This window comes from Caenorhabditis remanei, chromosome IV (assembly GCF_010183535.1).
Source record: "Caenorhabditis remanei strain PX506 chromosome IV, whole genome shotgun sequence".
Taxonomy (NCBI): Eukaryota; Metazoa; Nematoda; class Chromadorea; order Rhabditida; family Rhabditidae; genus Caenorhabditis; species Caenorhabditis remanei.
Genome location: NC_071331.1, coordinates 23,073,379 through 23,100,743, shown reverse-complemented (window position 1 = coordinate 23,100,743; position 27,365 = coordinate 23,073,379). Strand labels below are relative to the sequence as shown.

Below are 27,365 nucleotides of genomic sequence, written 5' to 3'. Positions count from 1 at the left end.
GTACAGAAAAGTTGTCAACTACAAAAATGGAGATCTACCTTTGATCTGTATGATCCATTAAAAATCTACTTGATGGGACAATAAGTATAACCATGAAACACTCTCAAAGTTGGACATTTTCAACTAAAAACAGCCAAAGTTGAACACTTTTTTGTCCGGTACTGTATAGCAGATCATTTTGAAATATATTCTCAATTTTCCGATTCTCAACAAAACAAAATTCTGAATTTTTTTCTTTGTTTTTCTCTAATATCGGTTTCTTTTTACTTTTACAGTAATTATCTCAGCGACCCTTTATCTTTTCTATTTTTTTTTTTCAAAAAATCAAAAAATCTTCAATTTTTTTTTCCAGATTTCCCCCCAAAAAAAATGTATTTCCTCCAACTAATATCCGTGTTAATCTCCATGAAAGTTGGTCACGTCAGGTCTAGTCGACTATTACAGCACAATCACAACTATAATGATGATGGTTATGTGAAAGGTATGTTGGTCTGTCTGTGTGTCTGTGTGTCCGGATGTCCACAAAATATATTTTTTGGTTTCAGCCGAACCCACACACCTCATCGAAACCATCCAGCGGCGATACGATAAACGAGTCCGCCCGTTCGCCGAAACCAATCGGCCAGTCATTGTGCATATGACTATTGTATTGGGCATTCTTACGGAAGTGGTAGGTCAAAACTTTCTGAAAATAAAAAATTCGAATTCAGAAAGTTGAGAGCTTCAAAATGAGCCCCATATCGCCTAAATTCGGTTGAATTTCAGTTTTCGCGAATTTTGGCCCACGCGTCGCGTGCTGCGTCGCGTTTTTTGGATTCAAAATTGAAAATAACTACTAAAAATAGATTCAAGACGTCAAGAGCTTTGAAATGAGCCCCATATTGCCTATATTCCGTCGATTTTCATTTTGACCGCGACGCAGCACGCGACGCGTGCGCCGACATTGGAGAAAACTGAAATTTAATGGAATATAGGCAATATGGGGCTCATTTTGAAGCTAATGAATTGAGAAACTCAAATATCATAATTTCAAAGCCAGTTTTTCGCATTTTTCAAAAAAAAATTCGATGTAAAAAATTTTCAACATTTTTTTTCAAATTTTTTCAAATTTAAACTTTTTTTTCAGCGAGAAAACCAGCAAGTCGCCTCATTCGTCATATCTCACGTACAAAAATGGCGGGATCCAAAATTGGCGTGGAATCCGGCGGATCACTCCGGACTGACACAAGTCGTGATGCCGAGAAGTTTGGTGTGGGTACCCAAACTTTTTATCTATAATAGGTAAAATTTCTAAAATTTTGGAGGTTCTACAATAAAAAATTCGAATTCTTCACAAAAAGTGCGTTAAAATGAGCCCCATATCGACTAGTTTTGACCAACTTTGATTTTTCACCAATGTCGGCGCGCGCGTCGCGGTCGTGCGTCGCGTGCTCAACTCAAAACTCGAAATAAATTCTAGAAGTGATTTAAGAACATTGAGACCTTTAAAATGATACCTATATTGCTTATATTGCGTGGATTTTAATTTCCGACCGCGTCGCACGCACGCGACGCGTGCTCCGACATTGGTGAAAAATGAAAATTCGCCAAAACCAGTCGATATGGGGCTCATTTGAAAGGTCTTGATGTCAGAAATTTGAATTTTTTGTTTTCAACTCATGAAACCTTCAAATAATGAAGTTATAGCTGATCAAAACAAAAAACGAAAAATTAAAAAATAAATTTTTTTTGAAAACTAAATTTCAGCATGGACACGAAAGACATGCTCACCGATGATCGATACGATGTCCGAATCCAACACACCGGACATGTCAAAGTGAATTCCCCACAATTTGTTAGTACCCTCTGTCGGATAAATATCGATTTATTCCCGTTTGACACCCAATTTTGTGCGATTGCTCTGGCGAGCCCACTGCTCTCGGTAGAGGAGATGGATGTAAATGCAACACAGCCACCAGTAGACTCTTATTTTTCGGTGAGTGTTTATAGGGAAAATTTTTTCCAAAAAAAATTTTTTTTTCGAAAATTTTTATTTGAAAAACTTTCAAAAATCTACAAAAACACATTTTTTCACTCTAAAATTAAAAAAATTACACTCCTCGCCTTATTACCTTCAAAATGAGCCCCATATCGACTAGTTTTGGTCAATTTTCATTTTTCACCAATGTCGGCGCACGCGTCGCGGTCGTGCGTCGCGGTCGTGCGTCGCGGTCAAAAACTTAAATAGTCGGAATTCAGGCAATATGGGTGTCATTTGAAAGCTCTCAGTGTACTCAATACGAAAATTAAACAAAAATTTTGTTTTGATCTACTTTGATCTCAAAAATTCCGCATCATGACTCACCAGCTACCTAAGGCTCCAAAAAACGGCCAAAAAAAGAGCAAAAAGCGGGGGAAAAAGTGTGAGAAGCTAGAAATTGAAAAAATTATTCTGAAGTGTGTATTCTTGGAAAACCAAGAGTTTGAGTGGTTAGGGAGGGATGGATTTGCATTCGCATAAATATTTACTGGAGGACAAGAAAGACTAGAAAAGTTATATGTATGTTTAAAGGTGGAAGGGATCAAATAAGTTTTTTGAAAAAAAAATCGGAAAAAAATTGAAATTTTTTTTTTGCTAAAACTTTGTTCTGAAAATTGGCTGAAAATCGGAAGCGTCTAGCCCAAACAAGATTTGACTAGCATAATCGAACTCAGCGTGTCAAGGCCGTTCAGAAAAGTACCCACAAGTCTATGTTCTGAGCGATTTGGGTCCCACCACGAAAACTACAGTAACCTGCCGTAAATCGTGTCGAGACCCAAAATGCGCAGAATCTAGGCTTGTGGGTACTTTTCTGAACCGTCTTGACACGCTGAATCCGATTCTGCTACTAAAAATTCAGAAAATTGACTTCCAGACCAAAAATTTTCTATTTTTCAATTTTCGAAATTTTTTTCAGGGAAACGCCGAGTGGCAAGTGATGAACGTGACCGTCAAACAAATGAAGTTCATGGAAGAAGGCGAGTATCGAGCGGAAGTTCACTACATCCTCCATTTGAATCGCCGTCCCACCTACTATATTACCGTAATCGTGGTGCCCACTTTTTTGATCTCCGCGCTCTCGATCCTCGGGATTTTCTCTCCAGGATCCAATGACGGTCCACGGAATGAGAAAGTGTCTCTGGGTCTCGGATCCCTTCTGGCTATGACAGTACTCCTGGACATTGTCGCCGGCGCCATGCCGAAATCCGACGCGATCCCCCTTCTCGGCTACTATATCATGCTGGTTATTCTACTATGCGCCATCGGAGTCGCCGTTTCGATGGCTATGTTATCAATGTCGAGAAGTTGTATTCAAACGTCCAAAATGCCACCACCCCACTATTATCGATTACTTTTTCTGAATGTTTGTCGGGTGGTGAAACAGAATGGTGTGAATAGTGGCGTCCCGATGAACGAGAAACCTACTACGATCACGTGAGTGTGAATTTTTGATCTACAGAAATTTAATATTTAAATTTTCATTTCAGTCCACGATTCCCCGACTTGATATCAATCTACAACCAACTCATCGAAGTTGCCAGAGCCCAACGGACGTATAGGGAAAGGATTGAGAAGCAAAAGTGGCAGCATAGGGTGAGAAAAAGAGATTTTTGCTTGAAATAAATGTCAGAATCGAATTCTCCAGAAAATTTGCGAAATTTTGAGCCCCATATCAACCTATTTTGAAGAAATTTGAGATTTCGCCCACGCGTCGCGGTCGAAATTTTTGAAGTGCGAGGAATATAGGGAATATGGGGCTCAAAATTTAGGGAATTATACCTATAATTTAAATATAGTGCTTGTTTTGAGTTTAGAGCAGATTTTTTGTAAAAAATTTATTTTCGAAAATTTTTTTTTCAAAATTTTCAAAATTTTAAACGTTTTTACGTTAAAAGAATGTTATATTCGTAATCTCCATGCAATTTCCGAAATTTTGAGTCCCATATCGAGAATATTCCATCAACTTTAATTTTTGACCGCGTCGCACGCACGCGACGCGCCGTCGAAAATCAAAGTGACCCGGAATATGTCGATATGGATCTCAAAATTTTGGAAATGTTGTGAAGAATTCAAAAATTTTATTTATTTGGAGACAGGAACTCAGTTTATTAGAAAACAAAAAATTTCGAAAAAAAAAAGTTTTTAAAATTTCCAAATTTTGCTATTTTTCTGCATTTCATGTCTATAAAACTGTCATTATCGTAATCTCCATGAAATTTCCAAAATTTTGAGCTCTATATCGACTATTTTCCATCAAGTTTAATTTTTGACAGCGTCGCACGCACGCGACGCGTGCGCCGACATTGGAGAAAACTCAAATTTAACCGATTATAGGCAATATGGGGCTCAAAATTTCGGAATTCGCATGGAGAACTCGAATATTGCATTGAATTTGAGCCTAGTAAACAGGTTTTTGAGAACTCTCAAAAAACTTGAAAAAAAAATTTCGAATTGCAAAAAAAAATTAAATTATTTGCAGGTGGAAATCGAATGGAACAAGATCTTTGCCCGTGTCGATTTCTTCTTCTTATTTCTATTCGAAATGTTCAATGTGCTCGTTTTAGTCCTTTTCCTGCGCTACGCCTTTCTTCCGGTCCCTCCACTACCGGATAATTTCTCAATTTGAAATTTGTTTGCTATATTTTCAAAAATTTTATTTCTTCAAAAAAACAGGTAATTTATATACATCTCCTTGTCTCCTCAGCTATTTGTAGTTCGGGTATTTTCTCGTTAAATAAAAAAATTTTGATTTGTAAAAAAAATATTTTTGTACAAAATTTTTATTTTTATAAAATCAATAAATTTAAAATAACATTGTGGCAATGTCGGCTAGATGTACACAATACTGCGATGAGGATATCATTTGTGATGAAGGTGACGATGATGACGTCACTCCGAATTTGGCTGGCGCCGATTGGGAGCATGGAGGGGATGAGGGGGTACTGTAGGTGGTGGGCGTGGTTTCTGGAAATTAGGATGGAATCGGGATCGACACACAGACAGACACAATCTATGCGGAGTGGATTTGCAAAATTTGAAAAAAAAATTTTTTTTGAAATTTTCAGACATTTTTTTTTCAGACAAGCGTCTATATCTCAAAATCTGGAACTGATACCAAAAAAGTTTTCACTATAAAAATGATCCTCTTGAAATTCTGCACATTTTTGTAGTTGATTCCATTTTGATAGCTTCAACAAATCAAGAGATACGGTCGTTTTGGAGGCGGAGCCAAAATAGGGATATCTGGACATCCGGACACACAGATAGACATATAATGACCTTGAAAAGGTTACTGTAGTGACAGTAAGATTGACTTTGCAAAAAATTGAGAACTGAAGACATCCGGACGTTCGGAAACCGGATTTTCACTTAAAAATGGGTTTTTCACCGAAAAAATACGATTTTTTCGTGATTTTCCAGCCAAAACCCCACATCCGGACACACAGATAGACATATAATGACCTTGAAAAGGTTACTGTAGGCACAGTAAGACTGACTTTTCTAAAAAAAAATTTTTTTTAATTCAGCGAAAAAAGGAGATTTTCAGAGTGAAAATTGGGATTTTTAGCGAAAATTATGATTATGAGCTGAAAAAAATGGGATTATCAGTGAAAAATTGAGGGTTTTCAATAAAAAATGCGAATTTCAGCTTTAAAAAATGAATTTTCTGCGAAAAAATGGATTTTGAGCTGAAAAAATGGAGTTTTTTTCACTTAAAATCGGGGTTTCCAGCCAAAAAATGGGTTTTTTAGAGAAAAATTAGATTTTGCGCTGAAAAATTGCGATTTTCTGCAAAAAAATGAAATTTGAGCTGAAGAAATGTAGTTTTTTCACTTAAAATAGGGGTTTTCAGCCAAAAAATATGATTTTCATAGTGATTTTCCAGCCAAAAACTCGTATTTATTCCAAAAATCTCACCTGCTCCCATCTGATATCCATATGTCGGGCATCCTGTTGCTCCGCCCAAGTTTCCAGTCGATTTCGAGCTCGATCCGAACATTTCCAGATGAGAAAATCTGAAAATCCTCTGAAACTCGCCATGTTTTTATAGTAGAGAGTTGCGTGGGTTGCTCCAGACCATCTAGGGCTCAAAATCGTCAAAATATTTACAAAAGACAAAAATAAACGAAAAAAGTGCAAAAAAATAGCAAAAAATAAAGAAAACTGTTGCCTTTTATCTACGCGAAATGTTTGTTGTCCGATTTTTAATCGGAAAACAGACAAAACCGAAGAAAAGTATTGCGAAATTTTCTTGATGCAATTTGCACAATGACGGGGGGAATTCTCAGTGCTCACCGAGCAGCCAAAGACAGTCTTTGTCCTTGCTCGGGGAGCAGGAGACACTGTTTATCCTAATAGTGAGTCAGCGAGAAAAAAAAGCGTTTGTGTGTTTTTTCGCCAACAAACTATAATTTATTACATGAAAACGAGAAAGAGAAATGAAGAAAAATAGAAAAAAACACGTGGCGATTTCAAATAAAAGAGAGAAAAACGGAGAAGGAGCTAGTCGATGGGACGTTGAGGCGTCTGAAGTCTATTCCTTTCCAAGGGCACGCTCCTCGGCTTCGATCTCCGAAATGCGCTTTTGATGGCGGTCGAGAACCTGGAAAATGAGGAAAATTGAACATTTTGGCATAAAAATTTCGGTTTTAATCCAAAAATGAGTGATTTTTAAGCGAAATTAAACTAAAACTACCGAATTTCTGTTGGAAATGGTGATATTTTCGTCGAAAATAACTGATTTTTGCAAAAATTCGTTGCATTTAACGTGATTTTTGTTGATTTTACACAATTTTGGCCAAAAAAGAACCGATTTTAAAGCGAAACTTGCAGTTTTCTGCGTTGAAACCTCAAGTTTTGCTAGTTTTCCATCAGGAATAAGAGATTTTCAAGCAAAACCTACTATTTCTGCTTGAAAATCGCTTATTCCTGCTGAAAAACAAGCAACACCTAAGATTTCAGCGCCCAAGCAGAAACCGTTAACATTCTACGCTGAAAACTGCAAATTTCGCTTAAAAATCGGCCATTTTTGGCTGAAATTGTGTAATATCAAAAAAATCAGCAAAAACGGATTGTGTTTATGCGAAAAACCGGTTATTTTCTACAATTTTCTTCTAAATTCGGTAATTTTAGTTGAATTTCAATATTTTAGCGCCAGAAACTATATCGTTGTCATTTTGTACAAAAAACCACCGATTTGGGCGAAGTTTGAGGATTTTAACGCGAGAAATGTGGGTTTTTCGGATTTTGAGCCAAAAATATGCTCCGAAAATCAAAAAAAAATGCCATAAGCTCACTGTTTTCAGCGTAGAAATGCGATTTCTCGCATAGAAACTGAAAAATCTCGTCTCAGATCGAACAACCTAGATCTACGCCGTCTTATAGCTCGAAACGACGTCTCTGCGCTAGAAATTAGCAGGAAATTGCTACCTTTGGCGAAAAAAAGAGACTTTTGAGCTGAAAATGGCTAAATTTGGTCTTTCCTGAGGTTTCTACAGGATTTTTGCCTGAAAATTCAGTTTTGTTCACGCCAGGACCTCCACCGACGCTATCGATGCAAATTTCACGATTTTCTGACGGTTATATTTTTTCTGGCTAAAATCGAGGTTATGAATCGAAAAAAGAGCCAGACTAGCTAAATTCAGCTGAAAACCGATGATTCTCAGTCAAAAATGGAGTGTTTCGGTATTTTTCCAAGAATTTTCGCGACAAGACCTCCAACGACGCTGTCGATGCGATTTTCACGATTTTCCGGCAGTTTTCCGCCGAAAAAAGCCAATTTTCCACCTAAAATCCATCCGCTACCTTCTTGTGGTTCTCAAGTTGGTTCTTGTGATGGTCGACCTCCTGTTGAATGTGCTCGCGGAGCTCTTGAAGTTGAGCCTTCTGCTTCTTGTAGAAGTACTCGTCCTCACGGGCGGCCTCCATCTTTCCGAACGCGCCTCCAGCATCGCGAATCGATCCACCGGAGCCACCACCGCGTCCGGCACCATCTCCGTGTCCGCCGGTCGAAAAGCGTGCGACGACACCAGTCAAACGGGTTGCGGCTCTTGAAACGCTGAGCATTCTGGAAAAAATTTAGAAAATTTCGCGTTTTTTGGTGCAAAAATGAGGGAAACGGAGAAAAATATAGAATTTTCACGAAACTTCGAGAAATTATAAGGGAAAACAAGGTTTCCTGCTGAAAATTGCGCTTTTTTCGCTGAAAAACAGCAGAAAACTGACAAAAAATAGCGAAAAATCATGAAAGCTATGAGCAAATGTGAAATACGGAATTTCAACGAAAAATTGAGAAAATTTACGGAAAATCAATGTCTCCGACAAAAAGACGCACGTTTACCACTTAAAAACAACAGAAAAATTGCGAAAAACCAGAGAAAACGTGACAAATCGCACACCAAACAACTAACAGCAAACTTGTAAACAAAAGTACTCAAAATCACGTGATTTTATCGATTTTTTTGCTCTAAAACCACCGAAAATTAATTCTAACCCATTATTCCACCTGAAAATAATTTTTTTTGCGAAAAATTCTAGCAGAATTTCAGCGAAAACGGTCGAAAAATGAGTCTGAAATGGGCAGAAAAACATGCGCGACCCGGAACGGTCCGCAATTGCGCGTCAGTTCCGGTGTTTGCGGACTCGGAAACACACGATTTGACGACAATTTGCTGTTGCCTACATATTAGTGAAAACAAATAAATAAGTGAATGTCAGGCGGTTTTTGGCGGTTTTTTGAGAATTTTTAGTGTAAAAATAAATAGATATTGGCGGGAAATCGATATCTGATAGATTTTAAGCTTAAAAAATCGAATTTTGGTGGGAAAAATAGGGTTTTTAGGCCTGAAAACTGATAAACAGCGATTTCAGTTCGTTCTAGGCTGAAAATATCGATTTCTAGATAAGAAACTCGACAAAATGAGGAAAAATGGATAGGAATCTCTGAAAACTAAAAAATTTCACAGATTTTTGGTATTTTGAAATTTTTCGAAAAAAAAGGTTGTTTTTTAAGTGAAAAAGTGGGGAAGTAAAAACGTTTTTACCTGAAAATTGAGTTTTTCTCTTGAAAACTTAGTTTTTCGTCCGGAAAATGAGTTTTTCAACTGAAAACTGAGTTTTTGACCTGAAAATTAGTTGATAGGTGGAAACGATATATTTTATGTAGATGTTGCAATTAGCCTAATTTCAACCGATTTTTCTCCAGTTTTGCGCACTTGGAACTGTAAAAAATCTGAAATTCTGAAAAAAAAAAAATTCAAATTTCCCCCTCTCTATCTATACACCCAGCACTTCTCTTCTCTCTCGGTAAACATGTGATCGTGAGACGAATAGACGAAGAGAAGGAGAGAAAATAGAAATCACATGGGAGTGAAGAGAATAGTGGGAGAGACGACAGACAATTAGACAGAGAAAAGTGGGGAAAAAAGAGGAGAAAAAGATGGAGGACGAGGAGATCGATTCGCTTTTGTTATGGATGGATGGATGGCCTTTTCCTCTTATTTAGACTGAAATTGGCTGAAATTTCAGTCGACTTTTTTGGTTAGAGTCGTCGTGAAATTCCAGAGATTTCCGCTGGAAATTGAGTTTTTGAGCAGTTCTGAACCCGGAAAAAACCCGTGAAATTGACACATTTTCAATAGAAAACTTGCGTTTTTTTTTCGGTTTTAGGCATCAAAAACCACTTAAAATCATCCAAATCCCATTTTTCCTCAAAAACTGAAGTGGTGGCCGAGTGGTAAGGGTAGACACGAATCGCTTCAGAAAAGTGACCAGGGTTCGAACCCCACCGATGGCAAATCATTTTTTCTTTTTTTTTCAATCGATTTTTAAATGTATTGGACACCCTGACAGATCCAAAAATTTGGATTTTAAAGTCTAGAATTTTGAAAATGAACAAAAATCAACTGTTTCTGGTTAAAAATCACAAAAAAAAACGTGAAATTTATCCATTTTGGACGGATAATTTGTGTTTTTTGCGGTTTTAAGCCTCAAAAACCATTCAAAAGCATAGAAAATAAGCACTTTAAAAAAATTAAAAATTGAAGTGGTGGCCGAGTGGTAAGGGTAGACACGAATCGCTTCAGAAAAGTGACCAGGGTTCGAACCCCACTGATGGCAAATCATTTTTTCTTTTTTTTCAATCGATTTTTAAATGTATTAGACACCTTGACAGACAGCTTTTGACAATTTTTGAGCTTAAAATTAGTGGAAATTCGGCATTTTTGTCGATTTTCAGCTCAAAAATCACCGAGGAGAGAAAATCAATTTTCTGAGCTGAAAACACTCGGAAAATGGAAAATGAGCATTTTTCTGATTAAAAAAAATGAGTTTCAAGCTTAAAATTTTGTATTTTCAGCATTTTTGACGATTTTGGAATCAAAAATCGTGTTTTTTTTTTTTGTTTTTTGCGTTCAAAACTGTTCAGAATGGTCAATTTCCTATTTTTCATGATTTTTTCAGGTTATTTTTGTGTTTTTCTCGTAACAAATTGCATTTATTCTCTAAAAATTTTTAAAAAATCAATTTTTATCAAAAATTTTCAGCTCTCCACTCCCTTCCCATTCAAAATGGGTCTGAAATTCCACGGTGTCGTTGGTAAACATTCGAAAAAATAAATTTTCCAATAAATTTTCAAAAATTTATTCCAGAATCGCGTGGTGAGTTGTACGGTTGTCGTTCCTGTCTCACCTACATCACTTCTGCCGAAGAGCTGACGAGTTCCGCGTTTACAGGTAAGAATTTTAGCTAGAAAACTGGAAAAATCGGAATTTTTGACCCCGGAAACCGAAAAAACCGGAGAAATTAGCCTAAAAACCTGAAAATTACGTTGAAAAATGTCGAAAATTCGCTGAAAATTCAAAAAATCCGCCGGGGACTAGTTTTCCAAAAGTTCGGCCACGATGAAAAAAGTTCGGCCACGATGAAAAAAGTTCGGCCACGCGCATTTCTGAGCTGAAATTGACAGGTTTTGAGCATTTTTTCATATAATTTTTTGTTTTTTAGTTGAAAATTTACTCAAAAATTGATTTTTCTGCATAAATTTATACCGAAACCGCAATTTTTTTTGTTAAAAACCCATTTTTTGGTGGTTTTTACGTAAAACAGAAGTTTTTCCCAAAAAATCCCGATTTTCAGGCAGTACTGGCCCGGCAATCCTCTTCAAACGTGCCTGGAACGTAACACACGGAGATTTAAAGGAACGAGGAATGACCACTGGAATGCACATTGTTAGAGACGTTCATTGTAGCTCGTGCAAGGTTAATTTGAGATTTTTGAGTAGAAAATTCGTTAAAATCAATGGTTTTTCATCTGAAAACCCTAAAAAATATCCAAAAATCGAGTTTTGAGACCCAAAAAGCCGTGGAGGACTAGTTTTCCAAATTTTGGAATTCTAGGCCACCATCATTTTTTGCGCTAAAAACTTTAATGTTGCTTGTTTTTTGCGCAATTTTCAGAATTTTATGCAGAAAAATCTTGTTTTTTCAACAAAAACACAAATTTTTTTTGAAAAACACTCCAAACCCGCTATTTTCAGCTCAGAAATGCGCGTGGCCGAACTTTTTCATCGTGGCCGAAGTTTTGAAAAACTAGTCCCCGAGGGATTTTTTTGAATTTTCAGCTTTTTAGGCTATTTTCGCCGGTTTTTCTTGGTTTTCGGAGTCAAAAATTACGATTTTTCCAGTTTTTTATCAAAAACCTAAAAATTTCAGATGAAACTCGGTTGGATGTACGAAATGGCGCTGGTCAACTCTCAAATCTACAAAGAGGGACAAGTGATATTGGAGAACGCGCTTGTATGTAGAATCTCGCTTGATATGAAAGATCCCGCCGGCGAAGAGTGAGTTTTGACTTTTTTTGTTTGAAAAAATCAAAAAATTAAAAAAAAATTTTAATTTAAAAAAAAAATTCAGAACCGGAGTGCCCGTGCCACCGAATATCGAGACGTCACGTCATCGGAAGTCTTCTGCGAAAAAAACCCGATCGAATTCTGAATCCGGATCGTCTTCATCGTCGTCCTCATCGGATTTCTACGGAAAACATTAAATTTTTTCATTTTTTTCTCAAAATTTGTACATTTTTCCCTGTAAGTTACGATTTTCGTAGTGTTTTGTGTTGAAAGATCGAATTTTAGTGACTTTTTCAGCTGAAAACCACAAAAAACCGTCCAAATTCAGCTTTTTCAGCCCGAAAACCGCCTGATGGCCGAGTTTTCGCTATGGTGGCCTAGAAATCCAAAACTAGTCCCCGATGTTTTTGCTTGAGAAAACGGTTTTTTCACCGATTTTTCGATGAAATATAGGTTTTCCTGAGTCAAAAATCCGATTTTGAGCAAAAAACCACCTAAAATTGTAAAATTTCTTGTATTTTTGAACTTTTTCCAAATTATTTCCACAAAACCCTAGTTCCAGATTAGATTCTTCATGTTATTCGCTTTCTGCTCTTCAATTCCTCCATTTTTGACATTTTTTCGCAAAAAAATTCACAAAATTCCAGCTTTTTTTACTTTTTTCTGTATATTTCCTCACTACACCATACTTTCCACCCACCCGAAGCTTTTTCTTGTAAATTTCCAATAATTTCAATAATTCACCGCTTGATTACCTCAATTTCTTTCTAACACCCACTAAATTCCAGTCACATTTTTCCCACTTTTCTTTCCTCTATTCTTTCTATTTTTCCCTAAATTTTCCACATTTTTTCCCATTTTCCGCTTAAAAAATGCTGAAAACCATCGAAAAACATACGAAACCCCCCAAAAAATCACAGATAACCGACTTTTCCGCTCAGAAAACCTCAAAAAACACCCATGGCCGAGTTTGAGTTTTCTAGGCCATATGGCTGAAACCTCGGCCACCGTCTATTGTTTCGCAAAAAAAGCGGTTTTCAGTCTTTTTTCGTGGAAAAATTGATTTTTCGTTAATAATTCCTTGTTTTTCAAGATTTTTCACCGAAAAACCTTCCATATATTGCATGATTATGTACATAAATCAATTTTTACTCATTTTCGCTGTATTTTTTGTACAAAAAGTGGTTTTTTCACCAATTTTATCGATTTTTTGTGTTATTTTTCCGTTGATTTTATCGATTCTTTGTTACAGAACATGGGTTTCAAATATCATTGTGCGAATTGTCAGGTTTATTTGGCTGATACGGCGGCGATTATGTCGACTAATTTTAATGGTAAGGAAGCTGGAATTTCTGAACCATGAATACTCAAATTCAGGAATTTTAGCCAAATTTATGCGATTTTTAGCGATTTTTAACTCAAGATTGCGTAAAAATCGTCATTTTTGTGCTCAGAACCATTAAAAAAACGTTGAAATATCGATTTTTCAAAATTTTCCGGCAAAAGCTGTAAAAATCTCATTTTCAGTGGTTTTTAGTCCAAAATAATGAGATTTTTGCGATTTTTGACATAAAAACACTCAATTTTTGCGATTTTAGTCCAAATTATGCGATTTTTCCTCAATTTTCCTTCAAAATTGCTTTAAAAAACTCATTTTTTGCGATTTTTGACTTAAAACATGCCGTTTTTCGCGGTTTTTTCAAGATTTTTAACATTAAAAAACTCAATTTTTGCGATTTTTAGTCTAAAAAACGCGATTTTTCCTCAATTTTCCCTCAAAATTTCTCAAAAATTGTCCAATTTTTTGCAGGTGTCACCGGTCAGGCGTACCTATTCAAGACGGTGTCAAACGTGTCGTACGGTGCGTTGACTCGTCGTGAAATGATGACTGGAAACCATTTTGTTCGTGACGTTTTCTGTGGTGGTTGTAAGGAACATATTGGATGGCTGTACGAGTTGGCACCCACTGATCACGAAAAGTATAAAGAAGGTTTGTTATACGGGGGGAAAATTAGTGAAAAAATACGATTTTTAACCTAAAATTTGTAAAAACGACTCAAAAATGGGTGTGATCGTGCGAAATTAGCCTTAAAACATGAAAATTACGTCGAAAAATGTCGAAAATTCGCTGAAAAAGCGAAAAAAAACCGTCGGGGACTAGTTTTTCAAAAGTTAGGCCACGATGAAAAAAGTTCGGCCACCGGTTTTTTTGAGCTGAAATTGACTGTTTTTGAGCCTTTTTCATATAATTTTTTTTGTGTTTTAGTTGAAAAATGTGTGGAAAATGATGAATTTTGACCCTGAATCTATAGAAAATCATGCTTTTTAGCTTAAAATTGCTGAAATCGGAGTTTTCTAGCCCGAAATTTTCAGGTACGGTATTTTGAAGGAAAAATAAAGAAATTTTGTAAATGTAGGGGAAAAAAGACAAATTTTGACTCTAAAATCAGTGAAAAAGACTGAAAAATTCAGCTTTTTCAGCCCAAAAACGAGTTTTTGCCATGATGGCCTAGAAATCCAAAACTAGTCCCCGCATAATTTTTGTTCGAAAAAATGTGTTTTCACCGTTTTTTGGATGAAATATAGGTTTTCTGAGTGAAAAATACGATTTTCAACAGAATTTCTATTGAAAAAGTGGATTTTCAGCCCAAAAAAACGCCAAAAAATCATTTTTCCAGGTTGCACAGTTCTGGAATGTGCGCATTTCAACGAGTCTGACATGATTTCTGACGACGATCCACCACCTCGTGAAGAGAAACTTCTGGAAGAGAATCCAGAAGACGAACCCCGTGGTGAGCTGTACGGCTGTCGCGCCTGTTTCACCTACATCACTTGTGCCCGAGAATTGACGAGTTCCGCGTTTACAGGTAATAATTTCAGCTGGAAAATTGGAAAAATCGGAATTTTTAACCTCGAAAACCAAGAAAATCCGACGAAATTGGCCTAAAAACATGAAAATTACGTTGAAAAATGTCGGAAATTCGCTGAAAATTCGAAAAAAACCGCGGGGGACTAGTTTTCCAAAAGTTCGGCCACGACGAAAAAAGTTCGGCCACGCGCATTTTTGAGCTGGAATTGGCGGTTTTTGAGTGGTTTTCAGGTAAATGTTTGGTGTTTTAGCTGAAAAATCACTCAAAAATTGAATTTTCTGCATAAAATTATACCCAAACAGCAATTTTTTCCTAAAAAACCATTTTTTGGTGGTTTTTACATAAACAGAAGTTTTTCCCGAAAAAATCCCGATTTTTCAGGCAGCACTGGCCCGGCAATCCTCTTCAAACGTGCCTGGAACGTGACACACGGAGATTTGAGAGAACGAGAGATGACGACGGGATTGCATGTTGTTAGAGACGTTCATTGTGGCTCGTGCACGGTAAAATTCAGATTTTTAAGTAGAAAATTCGTTAAAATCTCGCATTTTTCATCTTTAAACCCATTTTTCGCTCAAAAAACAAGTTTTTAGACCCAAAAACCCGTGGGGGACTAGTTTTCCAAATTTTGGAATTCTAGGCCACCATCATTTTGCGCGCTAAAATCTTCAATGTTGCTTGTTTTTCGAGCAATTTTTAGGATTTTATGCAGAAAAATCGATTTTTGAGTAATTTTTCAACTAAAACACAAAAAAAATTAACTGAAAAACACTCAAAAACCGTCAATTTCAGCTCAAAAACCGGTCGCCGAACTTTTTCATCGTGGTCTAACTTTTGAAAAACTAGTCCCCGGCGGTTTTTCAGCGAATTTTCAGGTTTTTAGGCTAATTTACCCGGTTTTTCATGGTTTTCAGGGTCAAAAATTACGATTTTTCGGGTTTTTCATTGAAAAATTCAAAAAATTCCAGAAAAAACTTGGTTGGATGTACGAATTGGCGCTGGTCAACTCTCAGATCTACAAAGAGGGACAAGTGATATTGGAGAATGCTAATTTGTGTAGAATCGGTGAAAAGTGAGTTTTGACTTTTTTTGTTTGAAAAAATCAAAAAATTTAATTTTTTTTTGAAATTTCAGACCCGGAGTGCCCTTGCCACCGAAATTCGAGGCGTCACGTCATCGGAAATCATCGCGTCATCGAAAGTCGTTTGCGAGAAAACCCCGATCGAATTCTGAATCCGAGTCGTCTTCATCGTCGTCCTCATCGGATTTCAGCGAAATACATTAAATTTTTTCATTTTTTTCTCAAAATTTGAACATTTTTCCTTGAAAATATGCGAAAAAATCGATTTTCCGATTTGAAAACCACAAAAAAACGGTCAAAATTCACATTTTTAGGCTAAAAACCGTTTGATGGCCGAGTTTCCGCCGTGGTGGCCTAGAAATCCAAAACTATTCCCCGCATGATTTTTGCTTGAAAAATACTGTTTTCCGCCGTTTTTTCGATGAAATATAGGTTTTCTGAGTCGAAAATACGACTTTTGAGCAAAAAAACACCTAAAACTCACCTTTTTCTATCACAAAACCACCTAAAATTGTAAAATTCCTTGTATTTTCAAACTATTTTCAAATTATTTCCACAAAACCCTAGTTCCAGATTCGATTCTCCATAATATTCGCTTTTTTTGACACTTTTTGAATTTCTTTATTGCAAAAATTCGAAAACGCAGCTTTTTCCTGTATATTTCCTCACTACATCTATATTTTCTGTATTTTCCACCAAATTTTTAAATTTCCAATATTTCACCGCTTCATTACCTCATTCTCTTTCTCGAAAGTGTCTAAATTCCAGTCACAAACCTTCCCCACTTTTCTTTCCTCTATTCTTTCTATTTTCCCCAATTTTACCTTATTTTCCGCATTTTTCCACTTAAATTGGTCGAAATTCCACGTAATAATGTAAAAAATGCTGAAAACCATCGAAAAACTCACCGAAAACCGACTTTTTCGCTCAAAAAACCTCTAAAAACGCCTGTGGCCGAGTTTGAGTTTTCTAGGCCACATAGTTGAAACCTCGGCCACCGTCTATTTTTTCGCAAAAAAGCGGTTTTCGGTCTTTTTTCGTGAAAAAAATCGATTTTTCGTTGGAAATTCCTTGTTTTTTCGTCATTTTTTCATCATTTTTCATCGAAAACTCCCTCCTAATCTCCATATATTGCATGATATTGTACATAAATCAATTATTACTCATTTTTAATGTATTTTTTGTGCAAAAAGTGGTTTTTCACCGATTTTATCGCGTTTTTGTGAATTTTTTGTTGGTTTTATTGATTTTATGTTGTAGAACATGGGTTTCAAGTTCTTCGCGAACAACGGCGGTGACAAGACGTATCATTGTGCGATTTGTCAGGTTTATTTGGCTGATAAAGCAGCGATTAAATCGACTAATTTAATGGTACGGGAGAAAAAAAAGGAAAAAATGAAGTTGAAATATGGAAAATAGAGAAAATTTGAGGGCGGGATGTGAAAAAATGCGGATTTTTTAATGCGTAAAACATGAAATTTCGCAATTTTTCGTGAAAAAATTGAGAAAATTCGTTTTTTAATGAGTTTAACATCAAAAACATCCGAAAAATGTCATTTTTTTTGCTCAAAATTATCAAAAAAAGATGTAAAAATTGATTTTCAATTAATTTTTAAAGATTTTTAGTCTAGAATTGTGCGATTTTTAACTTAAAAGCTATAAATTTTTTTTTTTGCGATTTTTCACATTTTTTTGCTCAAAATCACATGAAAATTTGTATTTCCAATAAAAATCCATTAAAAACCTGGTTTTTTGCAATTTTTTCAAAATTTTAGTTTGAAATTATATGATGTTTGACTAAAATTTCGTTTGAAGCATTTTTTTTTCTCAATTTTTAACCAAAAGCACTCAATTTTTGCGAGTAGTCTAAAAAATTCGATTTTTGACTCAAAATTTTTCAAAAATTGTCTATTTTTTCCAACAAAACCTGTAAAACTTGCTTTTCAGCGAATTTTTCAGGATTTCTACTCAAAATTAGTTAATTTTTTGCGATTTTTGACTTAAAAATGCCGTTTTTTCGCGGTTTTTTCAAGATTTTTATACCCAGAATTATCAAAATAAGCAATTTTTCTCATTTTCTGCTCATAACCTCTAGAAAATCCCAATTTCCGACAAAAATCGATCAAAACCTCGGTTTTCAGTATTTTTAGTCAAAATTACCGTAAATACTGTATTATAACGGCACCTTTAATAGAACGGCACCTGTATTATAACGGCACCCCATCTATACTCAGAATTCATGAATGTGATCATCCCGGTGTCTTTTTTGGTTCTGATTAGAAGCAGCGTGATTAGTAACTTCTTGATCAGCCGATAGAACTAAAAAAAAAAAGAAGCTTTTCCGGTAAATTTTAATAAGTTTCTGAAACCAAAAAATTCTGGGAGCCAGTTGAAAAATATAACGGCATGCCGTTATAATACAGTATTTACGGTATGTGATTTTTTGCGATTTTTGACTTAAAAAATGCCGTTTTTTAGCGGTTTTTCAAGATTTTAAACATAAAAACACTCAATTTTTGCGATTTTTAGTCCAAAAAATGCGATCTTTCCTCAATTTTCCCTCAAAATTTCTCAAAAATTGCCAATTTTTGCAGGTGTCACCGGTCAGGCGTACCTATTCAAGACGGTGTCAAACGTGTCGTACGGTGCGTTGACTCGTCGTGAAATGATGACTGGAAACCATTTTGTTCGTGACGTTTTCTGTGGTGGTTGTAAGGAACATATCGGATGGATGTACGAGTTGGCACCCACTGATCACGAAAAGTATAAAGAAGGTTGGTTTTAGGGGGAAAATTAGTGAAAATTGATGAAAAATTACGATTTTCGAACCTAAAATTAGTGGGAATGGTTCAAAATCGACGTTTTGAGCTTAAAATGGGTGAAAAAATCGAAAAAATGGCTCAAACTTGACGAAATGGTCGGTATCAGGGAAAATGCGGAAAAACTGTATTATAACGGCATGCCGTTTTATTTTCAAAAGTCTCTGAGAGAAATGTTATGGTTTCAGAAACTAATTTTAAAAAGTCCAATTTCTTGATGCATAATTGAATTATGACACATTGAAAATGTCAAAAATTTGACATTTTCGGAGAAAAATTTGAATTTTTCCCCAAAAATGTCGAATTTTTGACTATACTTCAGAATTCAATCAAAAGATAGTTATGCATCAAAAAATTGAAATTTTTAATGTAAAATTTCAAAAAAATTCAAAAAATTAGGTACCTTTTTTGACGCCGGGCCAGGCCGTGCCGTAAATTTGCCAGTTTTGAATTTACCGGCCGTGTCGCGTTGCGTGTGCGTCGCGTTTTTCATGAACTTGGCACTCAGCCAAGTCTGTTTTTGGCACCGTGCCAACCGCTGAGCGACGGAGCGCGTTTACGCGACCTTGCGTTATGCACCCCTGTGTAAGTATGCGCTTCCATATTTCATACCATCTGCTCCTTTCATCTCACCGCCGCTAACCTCTCTAATCTTTCCAATCGCTCCACCTAATTACCTAATTACCCCCAATTACATCATAACTACAATCTTATCCGATAAATTACAAGCGATTTACATGGATGATATCAATCTACATACCTATGACAACTACCATCTGCTCTATCCTACTTCATATCCAATATCCGCTAGTCTCCTCCCATTCCCGTCACGCCTCCTAATTACTCTATCCACCATAGTTGTACGGAATGGCATTTTTTGTATTCTGGAATTCAGAACCGGAATCCGGAATTCGGAATGATTCGATAAATTTGCAAGGCCAAGTCATTTTTTCGAGTCTTTTTAATGATAAATAAAGTTTAAAATACCGGAATTTCGAAATCCGGCTATCCATCTACCCAACCCTACATATCTTACTCCTTCATCACTTGACTAGCTCTTCCGGAGCTGAAAAATTGGGAAAGATATCTTTTTTTTTTTAATTCTGTGAAAAATAAATTCAAATTCAAGGCCAACCCGAAATTTATGAGCATCTCGTCTAAATTAACGCCCCTCTCCGACCAAAATTCTCTGCGTCTCTCACGTGCGGCACACTCTCTCACCGTCACTTATCTCATTTCGACGCCATGCGATTCCTCCTTTTTACTCGAGAAAATTGATTTTTTGGTTGATTTTTTCGTCGGAAAATTAAGAAAAATCGAATTTTTTTGCAGTTTTGGTGCTCTAAACACGTTTTTTCTATAAATTTTGACAAAAAATGAGCGTTTCTTACAGAGAAACCTCTTTTATCCCTGAAAATCAATAATTTATGGAACGGAAACACTTTTTCCATGATTTTCGAACCAAAATTTCGATTTTCAACGGAATTTTCACTGAAAACCGGCTTTTTCTGCTATGAAATTCACATTTTCACCTCCAAAAACGCAATTTTTAACAAAATTTAGTGAAAATTGCACTTTTTCAGCTCGAAAAAACACCAAAAATCAGATTTTAAGACCCGAAAACCCGTGGGGGACTAGTTTTCCGAAATTTGGAAATTCTAGGCCACCACCCTGAAAAATTCGGCCATCGTCGATTTTCAACTGAATTTTGGGGGAAAAACAGTTTTTCTGCCGTAAAATCCACATTTTCATCTCCAAAAAACGATTTTCACCAGAATTTTGGCTGAAAAAATGGATTTTCAGTCCAAAAACTCGATTTTGAATAATTTTTCCCCCTCAAAACCATCGAAAACACTCGAAAAACTTAAAAAATTACTGAAAACCAACTTTTCCGCTCGAAAAACCTCCAAAAAACGTCCGTGGCCGAGTTTGAGTTTTCTAGGCCACATGGTTGAAACCTCGGCCATCGTCCATTATTTTTGTAAAAAAAAGCGGGTTTTCATCGTTTTTTTAAGTAAAAGTAGGTTTTCTGAGTGAAAAATACAATTTTCAGCAGAATTTCGACTGAAAAAGTGGATTTTTTTTCAATTTTTCCGCCCGAAAACCCAATTTTGAATCATTTTCTCCACCAAAACCTCCAGAAAAGTGTTTTGTGTCTGAAAATCGGATGTTTCAGCTGAAAACTGCCTGAATTCCGCTTTTTTCAGCCCAAAAACCGCCTGATGGCCGAGTTTTCGCCATGGTGGCCTAGAAATCCAAAACTAGTCCCCGCATAATTTTTGTTCGAAAATGGAGTTTTTCAGCGTTTTTTCAGTAAAATCTAGGTTTTCTGTGTGAAAAATACGATTTTCAACAGAATTTCCATTAAAAAAGTGGATTTTTTTTTTTCTTAGCCCAAAAACCGCCTGATGGCCGAGTTTTTGCCATGATGGCCTAGAAATCCAAAACTAGTCCCCGCATAATTTTTGTTCAAAAATGGAGTTTTTCAGCGTTTTTTCAGTAAAATCTAGGTTTTCTGTGTGAAAAATACGATTTTCAACAGAATTTCCATTGAAAAAGTGGATTTTCAGCCCAAAAACCACAATTTTGAATAATTTTTCTCCACCAAAAACCTGCGGAAAAGTGTTTTGTGTCTGAAAATTGAATGTTTCAGCTGAAAACTGCCTAAATTCACCTTTTTCAGCCCAAAACCGCCTGATGGCCGAGTTTTCGCCATGGTGGCCTAGAAATCCAAAACTAGTCCCCGCATAATTTTGTTCGAAAAAGGGTGTTTTTCACCGTTTTTTCAGTGAAATATAGGTTTTCTGAGTGAAAAATACGATTTTCAACAGAATTTCCATTGAAAACGTGGATTTTCAGCCCGAAAAACCTCCAAAAATCGATTTCCAGGCTGCACAATTCTCGAACGTTTGCACATCATCGAGTCCGGAATGATTTCTGACGACGATCCACCACCTCGTGAAGAGGAACTTGAAGCTCCAGAAGACGACGATGACGACGTTCTTCTTCGTGCGGAGACTCCGCCCCCATTACGGGCTCCGCCCCCAATTCGGGCGGCTCATCCGCCTCCACTCATTCCGATGGCTCTATTGGCTCAACAAGTTATGGCGCGAAGAGAAGCTCCGCCCCCTGAAAATGTGCTCCCGGTGGCGGCGGCGCCACCGGTGATCCCAAATATGCAAAGGGTACGGAGAGCACGGATTCGTATGCCACCGGTTGCTGATCCGGTGAGTTAATTCTAGCCGAAAATTTGAGAAATTGGCTCTAAAACACTCAAAAATGGGAATTTAGAGCTGAAAATTGAGTTTTAAGTTGATTTTAGCCCAAAAACGCAAAAATTAGACCCTAAGGAACGTTTTTAGAGAAGTTTGGATTTCTAGGCCACCAGGTGGAAAGTTAGGTCACCTGTGGTTTTTTGTGATTTTTGGGATTTTCGATGCCTCACAACCCGATTTTGACATTTTTAAAGGTTTTAACCCGAAAATTTGACCCTAAGGAACGTTTTTAGAGAAATTTGGATTCTAGGCCACCAGGTGGAAAGTTAGGCCACGGTTGATTTTCAACGATTCTGAGGGTTTTAAACTACTCTAATATCGATTTTCAGCTCGAAAATTTGAAAATTTGAGGAAAATTGACCTGAAAATCATTGAAAATGTGACCAACGTCAAATTTTAGCTCTAAAACACGAAAAAATGGGATTTTTAAGCTCAAAAATCCTAATTTTAGCCCGAAAACCACCTAAAACTCCCCATGGATTTCCATTTGGTGGCCTAGAAATCCAATTCTCCTCCGAGAACTAGTCCCTGACCCCGATTTTGACGATTTTCTTCCATTTTGAAGTGAGAAACTGCGAAAAAAACCGAAAAACGGCCGTGGCCTAACTTTTGACCTGGTGGCCTAGAAAATCGAATTTTTGGAAAACTAGTCCCCGACTGTTTTTTTGCCAGTTTGATGGTTTTTGACTCTAAAAATGACTTTTTAAGCAGAGAAAACCGTCAAAACCAATTGAAAACCACTCGGGGACTAGTTTTCCAAAAATTCGATTTTCTAGGCCACCAGGTGGAAAGTTAGGCCATGTTTCATTTTTACCGCTTTTTTGCACTTTTCGAGTTGGAAACAAAAGACAATCGTCAAAATCGGGGTCGGGGACTAGTTTGGATTTCTAGGCCACCAAATGGAAAAGTTAGGCCATGGGTGGTTTTTTACGGTTTTTCGACGGTTTTGGTGTAAAAAAGTAGATTTTCAGCCAAAAAAGACTGTTTTAAAGCTAAAAATTGACTTTTTGGACGCATTTTCATGGTTTTTTGGTCAATTTTTCTCAATTTTTTCGATTTTGCCTCGTTTTTGAGCTCGAAAATGCAATTTTGATCTACTTTTTCCAGAGATACCGTCCACGTCCACGTGCCGATCTGGAGGCGGACCCTCCGTATTTCCACCGTGACCGCCGTAACCGTATCCCAGTCGCCCGAATCGGAGTCCGCGAACGTCTTCTTCGGAATCTCGGGCGGTACGCGTTGGCCGTTTTTGAGCGGACGCTGGGACAATTCAATCAGGCCGTCGCTATTTGTTGTCGAGATGGTGATAATCGACCACTGTTGGATATGGGATTCAGAAGGGAAATGGCTAGATATCATTTGCCTATTGATATTGTGAGTTGGAGGGAGAATTTGGGCTGAAAATGAGTCAAAAACAGCTGAAAATGAGGAAAAAATAGGCTTAAAATGAGCTAAAAACTGCTAAAAACGGCGAAAAATGACAAAAATTGACTGAAAATTCACCAAAAATAGTCTCATATTGACCAAATTGATCCAAAGTCAGGTTTTAGAGAAATTTGGATTTCTAGGCCACCAAGTGGAAAGTTAGGCCACCTGTTGTTTTTCGACGATTTTCATGATTTTCTGGGATTTTTAATTCAAAATCTAAATTTCCGTTGATTTCCAGCCAATTCCAGCTGCCGAAAACGCGTCAAAGGTACCCCAGTCGGTTTTTTAAAAGACGGATAGCTGGGGTGCCTGTGACGCGTTTTAAGATGGAAAGTGGGGTTTTGGGATGAAAAAACTATTATAAACTAGAAGAGATAGTCAAAAATCCGAATTTTTCACTCAAAAGGTCGAAAAACGCCTTTTCAAGCTAAAAATAGACAATAGACGACCAAATATCATCCGTGGCCTAACTTTTCCAAATTGGTGGCCTAGAAACCCAAACTTTGAAAAAACTAGTCCCCGAATACTTTCATACAGATTTGAAGCGATTTTTGATAAAAAATTCTGAAATTTCAGTCAAAAATCACCAATGGCCTAATTTTGATGGCCTAGGAATCCAATTTTTCAAGAAAACTAGTCCCTGACCTCTATTTTGACGATTTTCTTTCATTTGGAACTGAAAAAGTGCAAAAAAAAAACGACCAAAAACCACCCGCGGCCTAACTTTTCACATGATGGCCTAGAAATCCAAACTTTTGGAAAACTAGTCCCCGAGTGGTTTTTCATCGTTTTTTGATGATTTTTAGCAATGAAACTGTGTTTTTAAGTCAAATAACCAGTTTTTCCACTGAAAATCTCCGAGTTTTCAATCAAAATTCGCTGAAATTTGCTTTTTTGATCATTTTCAGCCAATTTTTGCCGATTTTTCATGATTTTTAACATTTCCAGATGTGGCAACATGGCGAATACATCCATCGGGTCTCGCTGATCAAGTTCTCATTCTTTTTTTCGAAGATATGGACAATGTGAGACTCCGTACCGAATGGGAGCAACAACAGGCTGAAAATCCAGAAGCGATGCCAGATCTCGACGAACTCAACGCTCTTCTTCAGGAACGTCGAAATCTGCAATTTCCAGAAATCGCCGATGCGGCACGGAGAGAACGAATGATCGCGAGACGGGCGGCTCGGCGAGCAATTGAGGCTCCAAGAGCTGCAGAAGGTGAAAAAATGGATAATTTCAGTCATTTTTGAGCTGAAAATTGATAAAATTGATGAATTTTGAGCTTAAAATCGATATAAAAAAGGAAAAAAAAGATTTTGCCACCAGTGGGGTTCGAACCCTGGTCACTTTTCTGAAGCGATTGGTGTCTACCCTAACCACTCGGCCACCACTTCAATTTTTTATTTAAAAAAAACGTATTTTCTATGCTTTTGAATGGTTTTTGAGGCTTAAAACCGCAAAAAACACAAATTTTCCGTCCAAAATGTCTCAATTTCACGGTTTTTTATATGTTTTTTTTACCAGAAACAGTTAATTTTTGACAATTTTTCAAAATTTGGACTCGAAAATCCAAATTTTAAGGTTTGCGAGAGTACCCAATACGTTTAAAAACTGATTTAAAAAAAGAAAAAAAGGATTTGCCACCAGTGGGGGTCGAACCCTGGTCACTTTTCTGAAGCATTTCGTGTCTACCCTAACCACTCGGCCGCCACCACTTCTTTTGAATAAAAATGAGATTTGAACGATTTTAGATGGTTTTTGAGGCTTTTTTTACGGTTTTTTTTGTGATTTTATACCAGAAACTGTGAAGTTTTGACAATATTTTCAAATTTGAAAAAAAAATTTCAGCTCCACGAGCGCCAGAAGGTGCCCCACGACCACCTGGTCGCCGTCCACCCGGTCGTCAAAACCTTGAGATGCAGCGATTCGCCGAGAATCCGGAGCTATTTCTCCCGAATCCGGAGGAATTGGCGAGACAAGAAGCCGTCAGAATTCGTGTGAGACAGCGACTCGCCGAGATGGAAGCGAATGGAGAAATTGCGAGAATTATGGCGAGAGCGAGGGGAGATGATGTTGAGGAAGAGCAAGAGCAACCGGCGGCTCTGGGAGCACGAAATGCTCATCTGGCGGAGTAGAAAATTGGGTGTTTTTTGGAGAAAAAATGTGGATTTTCGATCGAAAACTCGGTTTTTGATAGTTTTTCGAGCTGAAAATCGACGTTTTTCTGAAATTTTCAGCCAAATTTGGTGTCCAATACATTTAAAAATCGATATAAAAAAAGAAAAAAAGGTTTTGCCACCAGTGGGGTTCGAACCCTGGTCACTTTTCTGAAGCATTTCGTGTCTACCCTAACCATTCGGCCATCACTTTTTTTTTGAATAAAAATGAGATTTGGATGATTTTAGATGGTTTTTGTGGTTTTTTTCAGCAAAATTTTGACAATATTTTCAAATTTCAAAAGAAAATTCCATTTTTGAGCCTAAAATCCACATTTTCAGCCCAAAAACACAGAAGTTATTTCAAATTAAGGTTTCTAGTTGTTTTCCTGCTGCATTTTCGGTTTTTGACCCCAAAATGAGGTTTCCAGCCTCAAAATACTACTTTTTCCTATCTGAAAATGATTTAAAAACCAATTTTTAGCTCGAAAATCTGTATTTTTACCCGAAAATCTCATTTTTTTGTCAAAAAGTCACTTTTTTCTGCGAATTTTTCCCAAATTTTCATTTTCCTTCCCAGAAATTTAAGCCCCGCCCCCTTTTCTCCAAACTTTTTGAAAATTTTGGTCATTTTTCAGAGATTTTCCCTTTTTTTCAGCCTCTGTAAACTATATAATTATGGAAACTTAAGCTCCGCCCCTTTTTATGCTTTCTTTGCGCCAATTACTGTATAATTACCAGAGTTGCATGGAATTCCGACTTCCGACTTCCGGATGAGAAAAATCACTTCCGACTTCCGTCAACTTCCGGGCGTTTTTTCACTTCCGACTTCCGGTTAAGGAAATTCACTTCCGACTTCCGGATAAGGAATTTTACTTCCGACTTCCGTCAACTTCCGGGCGTTTTTTCACTTCCGACTTCCGGTTAAGGAAATTCACTTCCGACTTCCGGATCAGGAATTTTGCTTCCGACTTCCGACTTCCGGATAAGAAATTTTCACTTCCATGCAACTCTGATAATTACCCTAATTAATTAACCCCAATAACTTTTTGAGCCTAATTATTGCACCCCGATCCCTCTCCGATTTTTCAGTCCCACCTACTCATCTACCTCACTTTTTTTTCACTACAATTGTCCTTTTTTTGCAGAAATTTTCAGCTGATTTCCACCGATTTGTCCACATTTTACAACTGCGCTCCACCGCAAACGAGAGAGTATCGGCCAGAGAGACGCAGAGTTTTTTCTCGCGCCGACACAGATTTTCAAAGTTTTTGGCGACTTATTTTCGCTGTTTTTCATAGAAATTTTCAAAAAACTTTTGAAAAATAGCGAAAATCTGTGTCGAAAAAACTCTGCGTCTCTCTGTCGCCGATACTCTCTCGTTTGCGGTGGGGCGCAGTTGTAACAGAGGTGGATTGCTAATATCATCTAAATTTTTAGTATTTTTTTCTGTAAAATTCAAATTTTCAGACAATTTTACCCCCCCCCCCCCCCCAACAGACTTTTACGTTTTTTTAATCAGAAATTCTAGAATTTTCGAAATTGTAGACCTATTTTTCTTGAATTTTCTGTAATTTTTTGACCTATCCGCGGTTTTTTTGTATTTGTTTGTAGGTTGACTGTCGCTTTTTCTCTGTTTTTAAGTATCTCTAATTGTCTTCCCTTTCCCAGTGAAATACCTCCTGATTTCATATAAAAGTTCATTTATTCGCAGATTTTTCAAGTTTTTTTTTGATTGAAAATCGTGATTTTGCGATTGAATATATATATATATATTTTTGAGGGTTTTCTCAAAAAAAACAAAAAAAAATTCAGATGTTTAGTGAAAATAACGCGCCAAAGGTGCTCCAGTAACGGCACCCCAGT

General features: G+C 36.9%; 7 protein-coding genes across 7 annotated transcripts; 5 read left to right on the top strand and 2 right to left on the bottom strand.

Annotated features, from left to right (window-relative positions):
- Positions 1-369: 369 nt before the first annotated feature.
- On the top strand, positions 370-4,646 carry GCK72_015925 (uncharacterized protein; the record flags this gene model as incomplete). The annotated part of the gene is made up of 7 exons (XM_053731213.1): positions 370-481; positions 546-670; positions 1,127-1,251; positions 1,747-1,975; positions 2,937-3,454; positions 3,508-3,613; positions 4,500-4,646. The coding sequence occupies 7 exons, from the start codon at positions 370-372 to the stop codon at positions 4,644-4,646; spliced, it is 1,362 nt and encodes a 453-aa protein (XP_053585985.1).
- A 177-nt stretch (positions 4,647-4,823) lies between these two features.
- Positions 4,824-6,020, bottom strand: GCK72_015924 (uncharacterized protein; the record flags this gene model as incomplete). Its single annotated transcript, XM_053731212.1, has 2 exons — positions 4,824-4,984; positions 5,939-6,020. 2 exons carry the CDS (start codon positions 6,018-6,020, stop codon positions 4,824-4,826), a joined length of 243 nt encoding a protein of 80 aa, XP_053585984.1.
- GCK72_015922 (uncharacterized protein) lies at positions 4,843-8,102 on the top strand (the record flags this gene model as incomplete). The annotated part of the gene is made up of 2 exons (XM_053731211.1): positions 4,843-4,959; positions 7,920-8,102. 2 exons carry the CDS (start codon positions 4,843-4,845, stop codon positions 8,100-8,102), a joined length of 300 nt encoding a protein of 99 aa, XP_053585983.1.
- GCK72_015923 (uncharacterized protein) lies at positions 7,808-8,086 on the bottom strand (the record flags this gene model as incomplete). The annotated part of the gene is made up of 1 exon (XM_003093020.2): positions 7,808-8,086. One exon carries the CDS (start codon positions 8,084-8,086, stop codon positions 7,808-7,810), a length of 279 nt encoding a protein of 92 aa, XP_003093068.2.
- A 2,485-nt stretch (positions 8,103-10,587) lies between the features above and the next one.
- On the top strand, positions 10,588-12,064 carry GCK72_015921 (uncharacterized protein; the record flags this gene model as incomplete). Its single annotated transcript, XM_003093015.2, has 5 exons — positions 10,588-10,615; positions 10,669-10,752; positions 11,156-11,277; positions 11,731-11,858; positions 11,932-12,064. 5 exons carry the CDS (start codon positions 10,588-10,590, stop codon positions 12,062-12,064), a joined length of 495 nt encoding a protein of 164 aa, XP_003093063.2.
- Positions 12,065-13,122: 1,058 nt separating this feature from the next.
- On the top strand, positions 13,123-16,022 carry GCK72_015920 (uncharacterized protein; the record flags this gene model as incomplete). The annotated part of the gene is made up of 6 exons (XM_053731210.1): positions 13,123-13,201; positions 13,678-13,857; positions 14,546-14,734; positions 15,119-15,240; positions 15,706-15,809; positions 15,872-16,022. 6 exons carry the CDS (start codon positions 13,123-13,125, stop codon positions 16,020-16,022), a joined length of 825 nt encoding a protein of 274 aa, XP_053585982.1.
- Positions 16,023-17,081: 1,059 nt separating this feature from the next.
- Positions 17,082-25,478, top strand: GCK72_015919 (uncharacterized protein; the record flags this gene model as incomplete). Its single annotated transcript, XM_053731209.1, has 6 exons — positions 17,082-17,139; positions 18,413-18,592; positions 21,527-21,864; positions 23,020-23,290; positions 24,289-24,561; positions 25,192-25,478. 6 exons carry the CDS (start codon positions 17,082-17,084, stop codon positions 25,476-25,478), a joined length of 1,407 nt encoding a protein of 468 aa, XP_053585981.1.
- Between the last annotated feature and the right edge of the window lie 1,887 nt (positions 25,479-27,365).